The 16,282-nt window shown below is 41.4% G+C and overlaps 1 protein-coding gene across 1 annotated transcript in view; it reads left to right on the top strand.

The window, feature by feature from the left end:
• F13A1 (coagulation factor XIII A chain) overlaps positions 1-16,282 on the top strand; it is a 149,958-nt gene that overhangs the window by 130,288 nt on the left and 3,388 nt on the right. The window contains exon 13 of the mRNA XM_012804212.2: positions 10,484-10,620. Within this exon, the coding sequence (XP_012659666.1) occupies positions 10,484-10,620 (137 nt within the window). The remainder of the gene's footprint in view (positions 1-10,483; positions 10,621-16,282) is intronic.

Here is a 16,282-nt window from a genome sequence, read left to right as displayed (position 1 = left end):
TTCTCTTGTACCTTCCTATTTAATGCTCATTGCTGTCCTATGAGGAGGATATGACTGCAACCCCCATTTTGCAGATAAGAAAAGTGAAAGACCCAGAGGGCAGTGCCTTGTAGCATAGTGGTCAAAATGCAAGCTCTAGAACCAAACTAAGTTCAAAGCCTATTTTCTCAACATAATGACTGTGTAACCCCCCCCACCTCCAAATCATTTAACCTCCCTTGGCTTCTGTTTTCTCGTCTTCAAGACAAAGGAAATGACAACACACCTCCTAAGGTCCTTGAATTCAATGAGTCAGTGGATGCCTGGTGCCTGGGTCACAGTGGCCATCTGGTAGATGTTGGCTATTGTTGTTATTGCCCTTGTTGCTGGTCGGAAGTAACTTACCTATGATCTCGCACAAAGCTTCTCACCCAGGTCTTCCTGACTCAGAAGTCTGTTCAGGTAGCTGCCAGGCTAGGTTACTCTCACATGGGAACTTTCACAGAAAGCAGAAGGTGCTAATTGCTTTCACAAAGTGGTTTGTGTTCAAGGGAGGTGAGATCACACAAGCCTGAGTGGAGTGGGATATCAAGAATCAGGGCTGCAGAGTGGTAGGTAATCCCCAGTGAGTGGATAGCATTTGAGCCAGTTGAGACGGATGGAGAGAACATTCCAGATAGTAGAGGAAATGTTAGCAAGGGCGGGGGGGGTGTAGGAAGTGGGGAGAAGCCTGCCTTGGCTGAGGTGGAGGCTGGGGACAAGGGACAAGTGATGAGAACCGGACAAAGGCAGCTGGGGGCCATTTTGAAGTGAGCCTAAAATTTTTGGATGAGAGGTTTATAATCGACTCTGCAGACAGAGTGGCTTCACTGAAGATTCCAGAGCACGAATGTTTAATAACATAACTGTCAACCCTGCCCTTCCACCAGCTGGAGCCTCTTTTCTTTCCCCCTTCTCTTCAAAGCCTTTGACCAAAGCACTGTCTTCTTCTGGGAGTCCCCAGCTCAGCCTTGGAACTGGAGTTGCCTGGTGGCTGGTTTCCAGCTGTTTTTACCTAATTCCCTTTTGAGAGTAAAACTAGGCCAAGCTGGAACAATATTGGGCCCACCTGCCTGAATCCAAGTCATTGTCCGCCAGAGCAGTTAGACCAGTGGAGGCATGCCCATGCATCCTAATCAACCCAGTCTGCATTCACCCCTGTGGTGATACAGATTGGGACTGGGGTAAATCATGCTCCCAATTAACTATTCCCAGCACCCACCCTGCGTGAGTCAGAGTGTGTGATCCTCATATGGAAAAAGGCAGGGAGCGACAGTCATTAAGCTTTAATGAGCACGTATCTCGTTCCCCACGCTGTCAAAATATTTTGATGAGAGAAGCATATTTCATTAAAATCAGACGGAATTTTTCTACGACTTCCCATGTTTTGATTGTTCTCTCTCTCCCTCTCTCTCTCTCACATACACACACACATCCTCTCTCTTTGAACTTCATTATCCCCTTTGCAAAGTGAATCATGCTAATAACTATACCCCTCTGCCTATTAGTTACAATCATACACAAAACACAGAGCTGTTGTGGGGGTTCCCAACTGTAATAATGTTTGTGAGAATTTGTGGCCCACTCCAAGGCCCGGTAGTTGTTGTTGGTTCCTCCCTTCTCTCTAGTCTCATCCCTGCCTGGGAATCCAGGGGTCACAGCTCAGAGAGTTGCTTAGGGTAGTAAAGTGAATGTCACCCTCACCTAGTGGCATGAAACCTCTTGGCTCTGATCACCAGAGGCTGAGTATCATTCCCTGTGAAAACCCAGGAATGCTGGTCTTGAAAAGCCTGGTGTAAGTCTGGGGGAGAAAAAAATCATCCAAGTTTGTCAGAGGACCTCTGCTTCTATCAGTCATTCTAAAACAGCTCAGGAGCCAACACCTCTGTAGTATTATCACCTGGAACAAATCCTGTTCACAGAACATCACCGATCACCAATAGCACTAATTTTCTCTTATAACCAACAGCAATTTTGCTGGGAGAAAATATAACCATTTTCTATGTATGTGACTTTTTAAAATTATAATCAGGAGAAAACAGGTGCTTTAAACTCTTTTGTAAATGCTTAAACTTTTAAAATGTGAACAACAGTTTCCAAGAGTTTTTATTAGCATACATTTGTTCCTTATTTATTTTGCCTGTTACCTAAAATAACTTTATAGTATGCATTTATCTCCTTGCTTAGTCACTCTCTATTTATTCATGCATTTATTCAATTTATTTGACATATAGTTATTTGGCATTCAGTCTATAAATAAGTTGTAGCAAATAAGAAGGGATTTTCAAAAAAATATATCAGAGAAAAATTCAACATTAAGAATATGTTGGCTGGGTATGGTAGCTTACACCTATAACCCTGGCATTCTGGGAGGCCAAGGTAGGAGGATCTCTTGAGCTCAGCAGTTCAAGACCAGCCTGAGCAAGAGTGAGACTCTGCCTCTACTAAAAATAGAAAAACAACTAGGCATTGTGGTGAGTACTTATAGTCCCAGCTACTAGGGAGACTGAGGCAGGAGAATAGTATGAGCTAGGCTGATGCTTCAGCACTCTAGCCTGGGTCAACAGAGTAAGACTCTGTCTCAAAAAAAATAGAATGTATTTATTGCATCTTTCTTTGAAATGGAAGTAGATTGCTGTTACAGGTAGTCCCTGGGTTACAAAGGAGATAGATCCTGTAGGTTTGTGCTTAAGTTGAATTGTATGTAAGATGGAATAGGTACATTTACCTATTACCTATAATAACCTTCATCTGTAATTGTGTTGTATGTCAGTCGGATGTTAGCAACATGGGGACTTGCTGTAATGGCCTCCGTTCATAAGTGCAAGCTATACCTTAGTTGGAGGTTTGTAACTTGGAGACTGCCTGTACACTTGGAGACTGCCTGTACTTCCTTTTGACACAGTCTGGCCAGGATCATCTCTAGGAGGGCAGTTGCTCTCTTTTGGTCTGAGACGACCACCACTTCCACAGAGCCTGAGGTGCTCCTCTCCTAAGGACAGTGCACACAGGGCCTGGGAGAGAGGTTTAATCCATTTGCATCATCTTCAGCAAGCAGAATGTCTACATGCCAGCACCAACCAGCCATGTGGCCACTCTGTGTGGATAAGCAGGTCCTGGGGAAGTGCCACAGTGGACCCCAGAGAGGATGTGGGGCCTTCCTCAGGCCGTACCCCTTCAGGCTATCACATACCCTGGTGCAGACCACACTCATCGGGGGGAGGACAGTGAGAAGGCTGAGCCCAGCCCACTAGCCACCCACTGAGCCCTACAGCCTAGCCAGGAGCTGGACACCCCAGAGAAAGGGGCTCCCTCTTCTACCTTGCATAGATAGCTTGTGACTCTGGCCCCATGTCCAAACCTCTTCCACAGGTGATACTAGCTTTTCTTTTTTTTATTTTTTAACAACTATCTTAATGTTTTGTTCTAACTGGGGCCTTTCATGAGCAACTGGCAATTTCTACTGACAGTCACTGGAATCACCTTGGGTTCTGTCCTGTTCACGCACACACGGCCCACCAGCATGTGGCCTGGCTGCTGTGGAGGGCACTGGGCCTCATTCCACCACCATCCCCATTCATTACCTTTATCCTGGAGCAAGAGTTAAAATCAAGGAAGCCACCTGAGATGTGGTCTCACTGGCTACATTATCAGACTTAACTGCAGTTTCATTTTGTTCCATGAGAGCCTAAATACCCTAAACTCTCCATGGAGGCAGAAAGTGAAAACAGAGACTGCACGGTCCCTGGACGATCCCTGGACATGACCTTTTCCCCTCAGTGTCTCCAACCCAGCATATTCTCTCTCCACTCCCCCTGTGCTCTCAGGCTCCTTTATGCCTCCCATCAGCAGGACTCACCCCATCCTCCCTGCCCACCGCCCTGCAGGAGAGGTCAGCCAGGGACTGTGAGTAGCTTCTCTGTTTTACTCCTTTGTGGCTCTCTTCACTTGTGCCTGGAAAATCAAATACCCACCATTCCCCATAGGGGACCTTGTGGGTGAGGAGGTCTAATGGTCACCCTGGCAACACTTTCTCCCTGTAAACCTCAGATTCCATAAATGCTAGAATGTTTGAGATGCTCTAATACAAGATATTACATCATATCATCCCATTAACTCCATAAGAAAGGTCCAGTGACTTGCCCAGGGACACACAGTGGCAGCTCCTGGTCCTCAGCCCTTGAATCCAGGTTGTTTTTCCCTGAGCTTCATCAGGGATAGCATCTCAGCCATCACAATTATATCCCTGACACAGTCCCAGGCTGCCTGTGGAGAAAATCAATCAAAGGTATTTGTGAAGTCCTGTTGTGAAGGCCTTTGAACAGGGGAAGACTACTACCCGAATGCCCTCAGTAGAGGTATCTTCAGCCACAGCTTGTGTGTTTGGGTAGCTGACTCTCCACCCATTCATGGCCTTTGGAATCAGACAGTGTATATACCTAGCCGGGATAAAATATCCTAGACCATGTGTATGAGCGAGCCCTGCTCCTCCAAGATGTGTATTTCATCTCTCCCTTCAGGGCAACTACAGAACAGAATGGAATGGGCTTTTGAGAATGGAAATGAGAAATCACTGAAACCCAGAGTAGCTAAAACAGTTTGTTCTACGTATTCCCTGTTTGCTATTTTTCTTAAGTTTATTTCTATCTTTTTAATCTTAAAAAAGGAGGTGCACACAAAGAAAAAAAAAAAATCAAGAGTAACTAATTCCATGCACCTGCGTGGAATCCCAGTATATTTAGGTTACCAGTTATCTTTTTAAAAATGGCTTCTCTCTCATTTTTAAAATAGAAGATCCTATATAGAAATCCGTATTATCATCCAGTAATATATATCAAGGCCCCAAGGCTACCTTGTCACATACTACTCTGGCACAGGAATCCAGCTCTTTTTCTATAATGTCAAAAAGAAAGAGGTAAGTTATAGATGCGTTTTCAAATTTAGTTCAGGGTCAACTTATAATCATTGTCCTCAACTGCTACTTTAGTGACAACATATAAAGGTAACACTGCAAATGATTCTTCTGTGGATTTCAGAAAATAAAGAAGCTCTTGCAGCAAAAAAAAAGTTACTATTTTTATCTCTCTTCTGTCAGAGATCACAGGTTTATGTAGTTTTAAAAACCAATGAATTAGAGTCAGAAAGACCTGGATTTATATCTAAGTTCTACCAACTTCACGGCTCTCTAAGCATTTTATTTATCTTCTGAATTTCACTTTCATGTTGATAGAATAGGAATAATAATAACATCTGCCCCCAACCCTATAGGGATGTAGAGAGGATTAAATAAGTTAATGGTACATAAAATGATGAACAGACTGCCTGCATGAGAAAGTAAACACTAAATAAATGTAAGCTATTTACTGTTACTACTGCCATTAATATTAATCAGACTCGGCTTAGGGTGGGGTTAAGCAATGACTTGGGCACCAGACAGTCCACAGTCAAGTCTCACCTACCCTACTTATAACCTGTGTGAACCTGAATAAGTGACTTAACTTTGTGCCTCAGTTTCCTCCTCTGTAAGATCAAATCTCATAGTATCAACCTCATAGTGTTGTGAGGATTAAATGAGTTGGTAGAACTTTTCTAAGATTCTGGGAACAATCTTATCTAAAACACAGAGTCCTAATAACCACAAGGGGGCTACTGACTCCTTGAAATGTGGCTAGTGGGACTGAGGCACTGATTTTTCTTCACATTGCATTTATATTAATTTAAACATAAACAGCCACAAGTGGCTGGTGGCTACCGTATTACCCTGCACAGACGGAGAACATGGCCTGACCACGGTGGAACCACTAGCATTAGTTAGTAAAGGTTAACCTAAGTGTCACCTGGGAACAGCAGAGGTGCAGGTGCTGGTAGGTAGAGTTGACCGACAAGAAATTGCTTATTACTGTGACCTCAGATGAAGGAAAAGGGAGAAAAATCAGTTTCCAGTAATACATAAAATACGTGATTGAAAACACTTCAAATTAGGGCTGTTTGGTTCACTAATAAATCATGTGCACCAAATTGCCAATTTAATTCGTTCTAACTCTGTCTCAATTTTTTTTCTTCATTTCAGTTTCAGTTTTGAATAATGTTAGGTATTTTGTAAAGAGTATGCTAAGTGTGTGATATTTTGTGATTTCCAAAAGGTATCTATAATAAGTGTGTGTGTGTGTGTTGGTAACTTTTTGATTCACTAAAGAATCAGAATAGCAAGTTCTTGTCATGAAATAGCATAAAGCACAAGAACTCAGTGGATTGATATTGGTGAATTTGGTACTTAATTTAGAAAAGTATTATATAACAGGTCTATTTTAAAAAACAGAAATATTTTAAATGGAAAATTGAAAAAATTAAGGCCATGTAATCTACAGAAAAACATTCAGTGTCACCAAGTGTGACGTATGTTTTATTCTTTTCTCTGGTTCAAGTAATGGATACTCTAAAGTGAATACACATAAAAGTTCTTTCTTAATTTAAATAAACTTCTCCAAATTTCCTGAAGGCTCCCTTTATTTAAGACTTTATGAGACCAAGAAAATCAGAAATACAACTACAAAGATACAGAATTAGGTTTACAGCAACAAAGAAAAGGGAGCTGCATGGATTCCTGAAAGAATCTGATGCAAACAGACATTTTCTCCTTTAATAGTCATTGTTCTCAGCCTTTTATAGATGCCATAGCATGATGCATCACCTAAATCAACACATAACCTGAAAACACCATGCATAAGCTCCATTTTCCTCAAAAGAAGTGAGGGGGAAGAGACACCGCTGCTTAAATTCCCCAAGCAGAAAACAATGATATTGAACATTGGACAGGTTTTTCTATTATTTGGGTCTGAGATGATATTCAGTATCATCTCGGTAGGCAGAAGAAGTACGTTTAAATTCTCAGTGCAAGAGACAAATGTCAGAAAATGGACAAGGAGTCTTTGTTAATTGCAAAAGAAGTACTTTACAATCATTGAAGAGCCTCTCCTCTCATCCCCGCACCCCTCCCAGCCTTTTTCCCACTCCAGTATCAGGGAAGTCTGGGCAGTATTGATATACTCCTGCCAGCAGCTCATTACAGAGGCAATATCTGGAAGCAAACTGATTAGGCATGACTCATGAAATTATCCAAGGCTTAACCTTCTGATCATATTCAGAATTGAAGCCTATTTAAGAAGGCCAAATGAATGGGCCGGTCTTTCAAATACTAAATGTTCTCTGTCACTGCCATCAGTAACCTGGAAGGGTGTACTTTGATTTCTGCAGCATATGGGGTCTTCTTGTAGAGCAAACCTACTGATAGGGAAAGGGTTCTTAATCAGGGGTTCATGGGCTTTTAGAGAGTTTCACAGGTCTACAGTGCATTCCCTAAAAAGCAATGTTCATAGCGTGTATATCTTATTTGTCACTGTGCATTTCTGTGTGGAAAAAGGGTCAGTAGCTACTATCAGATTAATTTTTTTTAAGGGGCTTACACTCACAATAGCATGCCATGGAAAAGCCAAATCAGCAGCAGCTCCACCTTCTCTGATTTAAAGAGCTTTTGTAAGTATTATCTTTATTTTACTTTTTTTTAATCCAAACATTTTTTTGAAAGTTTTCCTAATGCAGGAAAAATTGACTGGACACACTTGAGAATCAAACCCAGAGTACCATGTAAAGTATTCTAATGCCATTCTATGCCTCCAATATCTAAGTGAATAGAATCAGGACGTCTGGAAAGAAAGTAAAAAATTCAGTCTGTCTTCCTTATGTTTTGTCTATGCCAGAGGTTTCCACCTGGTTTTCCACCTGGGCCCGGGAGGGGGGCAATTTTGGTTTCCAAGGGATATTTGGCAATTGCTAGAGAAACTTTTAGTCGTGATGACCTGGGTGGGGGTTGCTCCTGGCATTTAGTGGATAGAAACCAGGAATGTTGCTGAACATCCTACATTGCACAGGACAGCTGCACCACAAAGATGTATCCCGCGTAAAATGTCAGTAGAGCTGACGCTGAGAAACCCTGATCCAGACCATGACTATTGGCTTTGCCACAGCCTTCAAACAAGGCTGATCCATCCACATTTGTGCTAGCCTGCCAGTTATCTATTATTTAACCAGCATCCTCCCCCACTGGGCCTTATTTATTCTCAGACTTGTCACTGCAGCTTCAAATCCAACACTGTCCCCACCAATTTGATAATCTCCCCTATTTCCCAACTGGCATTTCAGACCTTAGTACAAAGTGGTTACTGCTAAGTTTTTAGCTTTCCCAACAGCTCTGGCTTCGGAGTCCAGGACTTTGTCTTAGAATCCAGGCTGGACAGACTTGAAATTGAGTCCTAGCCTGGTCACTTACTAGCTTCCAATCCTCAGGCAATTTACTTACTTCCCTACATCATGGTTTTCTTTTTCATAAAATAGAATGCCTGGCATCAATGATCCTGCCCCAGAAAACCTTCTTCTAAAGGGAATAACTATTATTATAATATCATCTTGTTCCCAAGTTCCCTAGAGCTGATACAAATCCAGCCCTAGTGTTGGGAGGCATATGTCAGAATATATATGAATCATGGCTGTCAACTGGGCTGAGCCTTAGAAATCAAATAAATGAATGACAGGCTCCACCACCTGAGATTCTAATTTAATTATACAGGGTAGGGCTAGACCTCTGTCTTTTTAAAGTTCCCCTGGTGACTTTATCATGCCCACCAGATCGAGGACGGCTGGTTAAAGTGCTGGATTTCTTGTGTGGCACACAAGCCATGCACCTGCTATTGTTGCCATCATTGCCATTGTCCTACCCCTAATTCCCCTGAACCCGGCTCTCCACCCACTGTTCCCCAGGGCATGGAGTCTTAAATGTAACAAACTTGAGGAATTGTCTGAAAGTTTCAATTTTTCTTATCGATTTAAAAACTTCTATAGACATAAGTTTAGGCACAAACCATGGCTTGATTAGTAGCCATAAGATTTTATTCTTTTTCTATTGATATACAGTAATTGTACACATTTATGAGGTACATGTGATATTTTGATGCATGCATAGTATGTAATGATCAAATCAGGAAGATTTTATTTTCTACTGTGGAGTCAGTAAGCAAGGGTCCTCCTCTCTGGTCAATGTCCTTCATCTTTTTGTCTCTTCATAAGAAAGGCTTATTTCCACATGTGTTCATCTACAGTATATACTGACTAACAAAAAATTAAAAAGTATAATAATGGCCAGGTTGTCACATTAAAAACTCAGAAATCCAGTAAATTCTATTTTTGAGCCATCAACCTAATTTGTTATTTTTTCTTCTCTCTCATTAACCTAATTTAGCAAATATTATTGGATTCTGGCTAGGTACTGGAGTTAAAAGTGAGCTAAAACATAAGGGTAATAAAACAACTCACCCAGGGGACTGCTACTCTAAACAATCAAGAACTATGATGTACTGAGTCTTTTCTGGGGGCCTTGCCATGTGTTAGCTGCTCATTCAAACCCTCTCTCATGAGGGAAGAATTGTTATTATCTGGTACCCACATCACATAGAGCTGATTCAGAACCATTTATTTGGCATTCACATCCACTAAACAAATAGACAAGTCTTATAACCATCTGGGTATTTTCCTGCTCATTGTGTTTGCACTGGGAGCACATATACTTCCAAGTATATAGCACAGAGTATACACAGCATAGGGTATAATAATACAACAGCATTCTACATGGATTACCTCATATAAATGTCAGTTCAACCTAGAGACAAGAAAACTGAGTCTCAGAAAGCTTGAATCAGTCACCCAAGGCCCCAAGGTTAGTAACAATCTCAGCTAGTGCCAAGCACGGCCACCTCCTGGGATGCTTTGCCAAACACCTGATCCTTCTGAGAGTCATTACACATAAACTCACCAGCAAGTAGTCATATACCTTACTAGACTTAGATATTATGGCTGTAGATTTAAAAGAAAAAAATCTCTTTCCCCTATTTTAGTGTCCAGATTCCACTTCTTCACACTCAGTAGTAAGGACTCCTTTCTTGGACACATCTTTTTTCTAATATCTCTGAAAGTAAGAAGAAATAACCCCCTGGAGCATTTTCTACCTCTTGAACTCAGGGATCCCCTGAGTCCTGGTAGGAAATCTGGGCCCAATCCAGAAGCAAAGTCCACTTGGCAGCCTTCACTGTGGAGATGTTGCTACGCCAAATGCACTTTCACTTCCTGCTGACAAGGAGCAGCCAGTGGCCATGGCTATTGGCCTGAACTCTAATTAAGTTGGTTTTATAATGAGGAAAAGAGTGTGATCCTAATTAGTAATTTTCCATTTTTTCCTCAATAGGCATCCCCCAGTCAAAGCAAGAAGCTATCCTCATCAAACTGGTTCTATTGCCAAAAAAAAAAAAAAAAGCTACATTCTAAAACTTTAGCAAAAGAGGAAACAGAGAGATAAAAGAGTAGAAAGAGGTTTTATTTCCTGCTAATGAGCTTCATTCTCCTTCAATTTGTTCTGTAGGTCCGTGGTGCTAAGGTAGTTGGTTCTGAAATGGTTGTGACAGTTGAGTTCACCAATCCATTAAAAGAAACTCTGCAAAATGTCTGGCTCTACCTGGATGGTCCTGGAATATTGAGACCAAGGAGGAGGATGTTCCGGTAAGCCCTGGAGAGTGGACAATGGGCAGACAGTGTGGGGTTGTGATAAGCGCTTTCTCTCTCTCTCTCTCTCTCTCTCTGCAAGGCTGTCAGGTGGATCACCCGAGCTCAGGAGTTCAAGACCAGTCTGAGCAAGAGTGAGACCCCTGTCTCTACTAAAAACAGAAAAATTGTCATTGTTGTGGGCACCTGTAGTCCCAGCTACTTTGAAGAATGGGGCAAGAGGATCACTTGAACCCGGAAGTTTGAGGTTGCTGTGAGTTATGATGACATCACAGCACTATACCCAGGATAATAGAGTGAGACTCTGTCCCAAGGGAAAAAAAAAAATTAAAAAAAAAAAAAATATATATATATATATACATATATATGTTTTCTACCTTTCGAACCCACCAATGATCCTAATTCTGCCTTTTGGACTGGCATAAAATATGACCCATTTCTCTTCTGTCATATGCCTTGTAGATGTTTGCAAACAGCTGTCTTGTTTTCCTTGCATCTTCTCTACTTGGAGCCAAATATCTGCCCTGACTTTTTCTTTCCTCTAATGTAGTTTCAGCTCCCTCTCTCTCCCACACATTCCAATTTGTCAGTCCTCCTCTTAAAGTGTGACACCCGGAATGGATCCCAATCTTTGAGGTTTATTACTTTCATTTCTACCACAATAAGTCTCTGTCAGCATCAATCAATCAAGCACATTTCCTGTGGGTTGACCTTCTAAGCCATAGAAAGGGAGGTGTAGGACTTTGGAAACTGCCTTATGACCAACTATCTTAGCAGTTTTCCCAGTGTCTTTCATGGAAACTATCCCACTCAGGAATCTGTGGGACAAGTTCAAGGCCTCACTCTCTCCTCTTGGACACCTTTATTACCCATGAAGGGGTCTGTGCATTTCTTTCAAGTTAACAATACTCACAGCTCTTCATCCCATCATTTAAGAGATGCTTGATTGTAGATGCAATGAACAACAGAGAAGATAATTTGAGCATTTTTTGAAAAAATGCAAACAATAAACATAACAACCTCCTTGTGCTAATAGAAAAGTTGCAAGAACAAAAAAAGGAAGTAAATTAGAAATCAGTCCCAGCTAGAGGGAGGGATCAGCAGTGATAGCTCTGCCTTTGTCAGAAACGAGTCTCACTCACCCACTCTCGCACCTTCCCATTTGAATCAGATGCAAGAATTGTTCCCGCAAGGTAAAATACATTTTCTCTTCCAAACAGCCCCCTCTGTATCTAGTTTTTCCTTCTCAAGCAGTAACCCCACAGGCTTTGTCTGACTGTGCTAGAAACTCTTGCTACCTTTATACTTTGACTGTCTCAAGAATTCCACCTTGATCAAAGCCAAAGCATGAAAAGGGACCCTCTGTGTCTTAGAAAAGATGAATTCTTTCTAAGTGCCATAACCTCCATTCAGGAGGCTACAGGCTCAAAGTAGGTTAAGTCTTTAATGCTTTGCTTACTAATGTCTGACACTGAGGTAGGGAAAATTGGGATGAATCAGTGAAAGGATGAGCAAGATCTGTCCCTATATGGACAGATTGGCTTAAGACCCCATTAGTGGTTATCCCATTGGCTTAAGACCCCATTAGTAGTTATTATCCCATTGGCTTAAGACCCCATTAGTAGTTATTATCATCATATTCAGCTATGGCAGACAGATAGTTAGACAGAAAGCTGAGAGTTCTTAGTTCAGGCTACAGTAGCAAATACCAGAGATGAGGGGACTTATAAAATAGACATTTATTTCTCACAGTCTGGAGCCTGAGAAGTCCAAGATCAAACACTGACCAATTGAGTTTTTGGTTTGTTTGTTTCTTTCTTTTGTTTTTACATTGGACTGAGACTTTAATGGCCTTTGAAATATTCAGATACAGCAGTAGGGCAATGTGGTTCTTAATGAGGGTTCTCTTCTTGGCTCTACAAAATGGCACTTTCTAGGGGTCCAAGTTGTCACAGGGATTTTCTTACTGTGTCTTCACATGGTACAGAGAGAGGCAGGCAAGCTCTATGGTATCTCTTCTCTTAAGGGCACTAATCCCACCATAAGGGCCCCACCCTAATAACTTCATCAAAATGAATTACCTACCAAAAGCTCCATCCCCAAATATTATCACATTGGGGGGTCTGAGCTGGAACAAGTGGATTTTAGGGAACACAAATACTTAGTCCATAACAGTTCTCAATCTCTTTTAAAACAATTTTTATTGGTAGGATTGTAATTGTACATATTTAGGTGGCACAGTTTGATGTTGTGATACATGTGCTTGTTGTATAATTATCAAATTGGGGTAATTACCCTATCCATCACCTCATGAATTTATCATTTCTTCAAGGCAAAACATTTAAAACCCTCCCTTCTAGCTATCTTGTGCAATACCTCACTCTTAACCATCTTCACTAGTGCATTCTCCCTCCTCAGCACTTGGTACTCATTGACCAATCTCTCCTCATACTCCCTCTGCCCTACCCCCTCCAGTTTCTGGTAGCCACTGTTATACTCTTTATCATTTAAAAATTTCGGTTGAATGATATCATCTAGTACTTGTCTTTCTGTGTCTGGTTTATTTCACTTAACATAATGTCCTCCAGGTCCATCCATGTTGTTGCAAATGACAAGATTTTGTTTGTTTTTAATGGCTGAATAGTTATAGAAACCAAGATCCAAGATGGAATCTCTCCCAGGCAAAGGGAGTTTTGTTTTTCAAAGATATTCAAAAATTGGGGTGGGGGAAAACATGATATAGAAAGCATTTGTTACCTAAGCTGGGCTTAGGGCTTTGGAGCAAGTATTACTCTCTCTTTCCTCCTGACTCCAGCACACACCTTTATAACCAAGGCCTGAACCAGCCAGTGCCCACTTCTGTATGGTCCAATAATTAGAAACACTCGACTGTACCCTGTGTTGCTGAGGTCTGATTTAGGAATGCCAGATCCATGTGATAACTTGGACCCCTAGAAAGTGCCATTTCATAAAGCCAAAATCCTCTGCAAGACTGTGTTCCTCTCTGGAATGCAGATCTCAGACTGTTGGGGAATCACTACCTCTACCCGTCCACCAGTATCCTGCCAGGTGTTGTGTCTAGAAGTCAGGGGGTCTTTAGCCTAAAACAGAGGGCCTGGAAAATGGAAGCGAATGAGCAGAAAATTGGAACTAGCAACAAGGAAAGTGGTGCCATGTCTCCCCCAGGTTCTAAGCCAACTCTACTCATGATGTCTTAACTGCTTGCTCTCCCCTGCCTCCTGCCCATCTCAAATGCTCAGAGGTTCTACTTCCAGACCGCTTTTAAGTTTTCTGCACTCAGTGCTTCCAGAGCATCAAATAATTCATCTTCCAGATTCATTTTTCTCTTTAAAAAATGATCAGGTTCAGTGAGTTATTTCGAGAAAAAAAAATTCCCTGACTTTGTTTAAACTTTAAGTTCCTCAAGTAGGACAGTAGTTGAGGGCTAGATACACAGAGGACAAACCATAGGTAGTTGCAGTTTATTGTAATAATAATCCCATTTGCCTGTGTGCATTCAAGATGATAAATGACCAGTGTAGCTTGATGGCTCAGCACATTACTCAGAATCATTTATCACAACATCCAACCCCAGGAAATATGATTATTCCAACATTACTCCACTTACCAAAATGGGCAAATGATTTTTTCTCTCTCTTTCTGTTATGTATTTATCAGTAGGTACAATGGCATGCATGTGTACCTTCACATATGAGTATTTTTGTATGTACACATCACTATGTGGACACTTTAATGCAAATGATATAGTACAGCTCAAGATTTCCTTTCTCTTTGAGGCAGTTACCTAGGGCACATGGTCCCAGGTCAGATTCTTAAGCAGGACAACTGTTTCACAAAGTGACACTTATTGATCACTTGGGGAAACCAGGGGAGAAAGAAGGAATAGGTTTGGGTTAAAGTAGCACGGCTGTTGAGAAATAACTATCTCAAACTTATATTCATAGTGAATTGATTACTGTCAATTAAGGACAGAGAATTGTCTCTTTGCATATGGACAGGAGAAACTTCCCTAAATAATTTTGCAGAGACTTCCAGCAGAGCAGACAATAAACCACAGCAATCGTGGTGATAATGATAATAATAAGAAGAACACATTTCTAACAATGCTGGGCATTTACCATGTCTTGCCATGATTATAAATGCAGTACAAGTATTAATTTACCCCTACCCTCTCCTCACCCTATGCAGTATCCAAAAGTGTCCACCTTTTACAAAACAATGATGATGTCAATGTTTTTCAAAACTTGATCATAAAATCAATTCACTGTGTTTGACAAAATACTCATATATAGGTTATGTCTGTGTCCATTTTTCACATAATTTGGCTTTTATATAGCTGGTAAAAGTAACTTAGCCACATTTATAAAGAACAAAAATTAAGAAAAGTATTAACACATACCAAATTAATGTACACATTTTAGTTTATCAGTATCAAAGTTAATACCTAGAGCAGCTTCCTAAAGAGAGCTCCCCAAGGCCATAGATGCCTTTTTCAACTCACTAGCCATGGATTTGACAGAAAAAGGGATTTCTTATTTAGGATCTGCACTTCTGATATTGGGAAGCTTTTCCCTTTTACCCCAATGGATGTACACCCACAGCCAGCTGAAATACATATTATTTTAATGACATTTGAAGAAATATTGAGGTTCTATCAACAACTTTATATGGAATAGGTCACACACAGATGTATGGCACCATATTTTCCCCTTCACTTTGGCTGTGTGGGAAGTGGTGCTTATGACCCCGGGCCCTGCAGGGCAATTGAAGGCTCATCTAGCTGAAGCCCTTGAGTCACTGTTAACTTTGTTGACAGTTCTTCTTCCTAAGAGCTCTTCTCCCAGCTACCTAGTCAAAAGCTTAGTGATGCCCAGCTCCTTTGGCCCCCCAGGTCCCTCTTCATTGCATCTGGTATGACATGCCTCACTCAGCCCCTGAGTGCTTTCTCTATGGCATCTATGGATCCTCAAGAGGCACAGAATTCCTTTCTACAACACATTCCTCTTTTCTCAGTATAAGCACTTTCTTCAGGTCCTCTGACATATTTCCATTCTTAAGTCCCACTATCTTTTTCTGACCTCAGCTGTTCCCACAGCTCCAGATCCTTTCATAGGCTGCTGGGTTGTGGGTGCTGGTGTGAGTAGTGGGATTCTTGTCTAGCTTACCCATTTCCCAGCTGTGCAATCTGGAGGATGCCATTTGATGTCTTAAAAGTGTACTTTTCTTACCTGTCATCAGGGGGTAAAAATGCCTTTATTATTGGGTGGATTAGAAACTCAGCCTTGTGCTGGTAATTCCCTTTTCCTCCTCAGTCTTTACCCTGTACCTTTCCATTCATCTAATTAGAGGCCCCTCCCACCAGAGAACTGAGAACCGCTGACCTCTTGTGTACTGACACAGAATTCACTGAAATTCAGCCACGCTTATGTGGCACAGACTCACCCATTCTCCAGGTCCACACACCACTGGAGGAAAAGAGTTTGGCATAGAATTCAGCCTACTCACTTATATTTATAAACATCATTCTAGGGCTTGAATTGGCTGATTTATTCATCTATAGCTAGTTAGGTAGTGAATAAACTAGTTATGTGGGCAATTTTCCCTTCATTTTTTACTCAGCTTAAAAATTATGTATAGC

The sequence above is a fragment of the Otolemur garnettii genome, unplaced genomic scaffold (genome assembly GCF_000181295.1).
Source record: "Otolemur garnettii isolate 467f Iridium unplaced genomic scaffold, OtoGar3 scaffold00026, whole genome shotgun sequence".
In the NCBI taxonomy this organism is placed as follows: Eukaryota; Metazoa; Chordata; class Mammalia; order Primates; family Galagidae; genus Otolemur; species Otolemur garnettii.
Note: the sequence above shows the minus strand (reverse complement) of the source record. Positions and strands in the feature narration are given on the sequence as shown.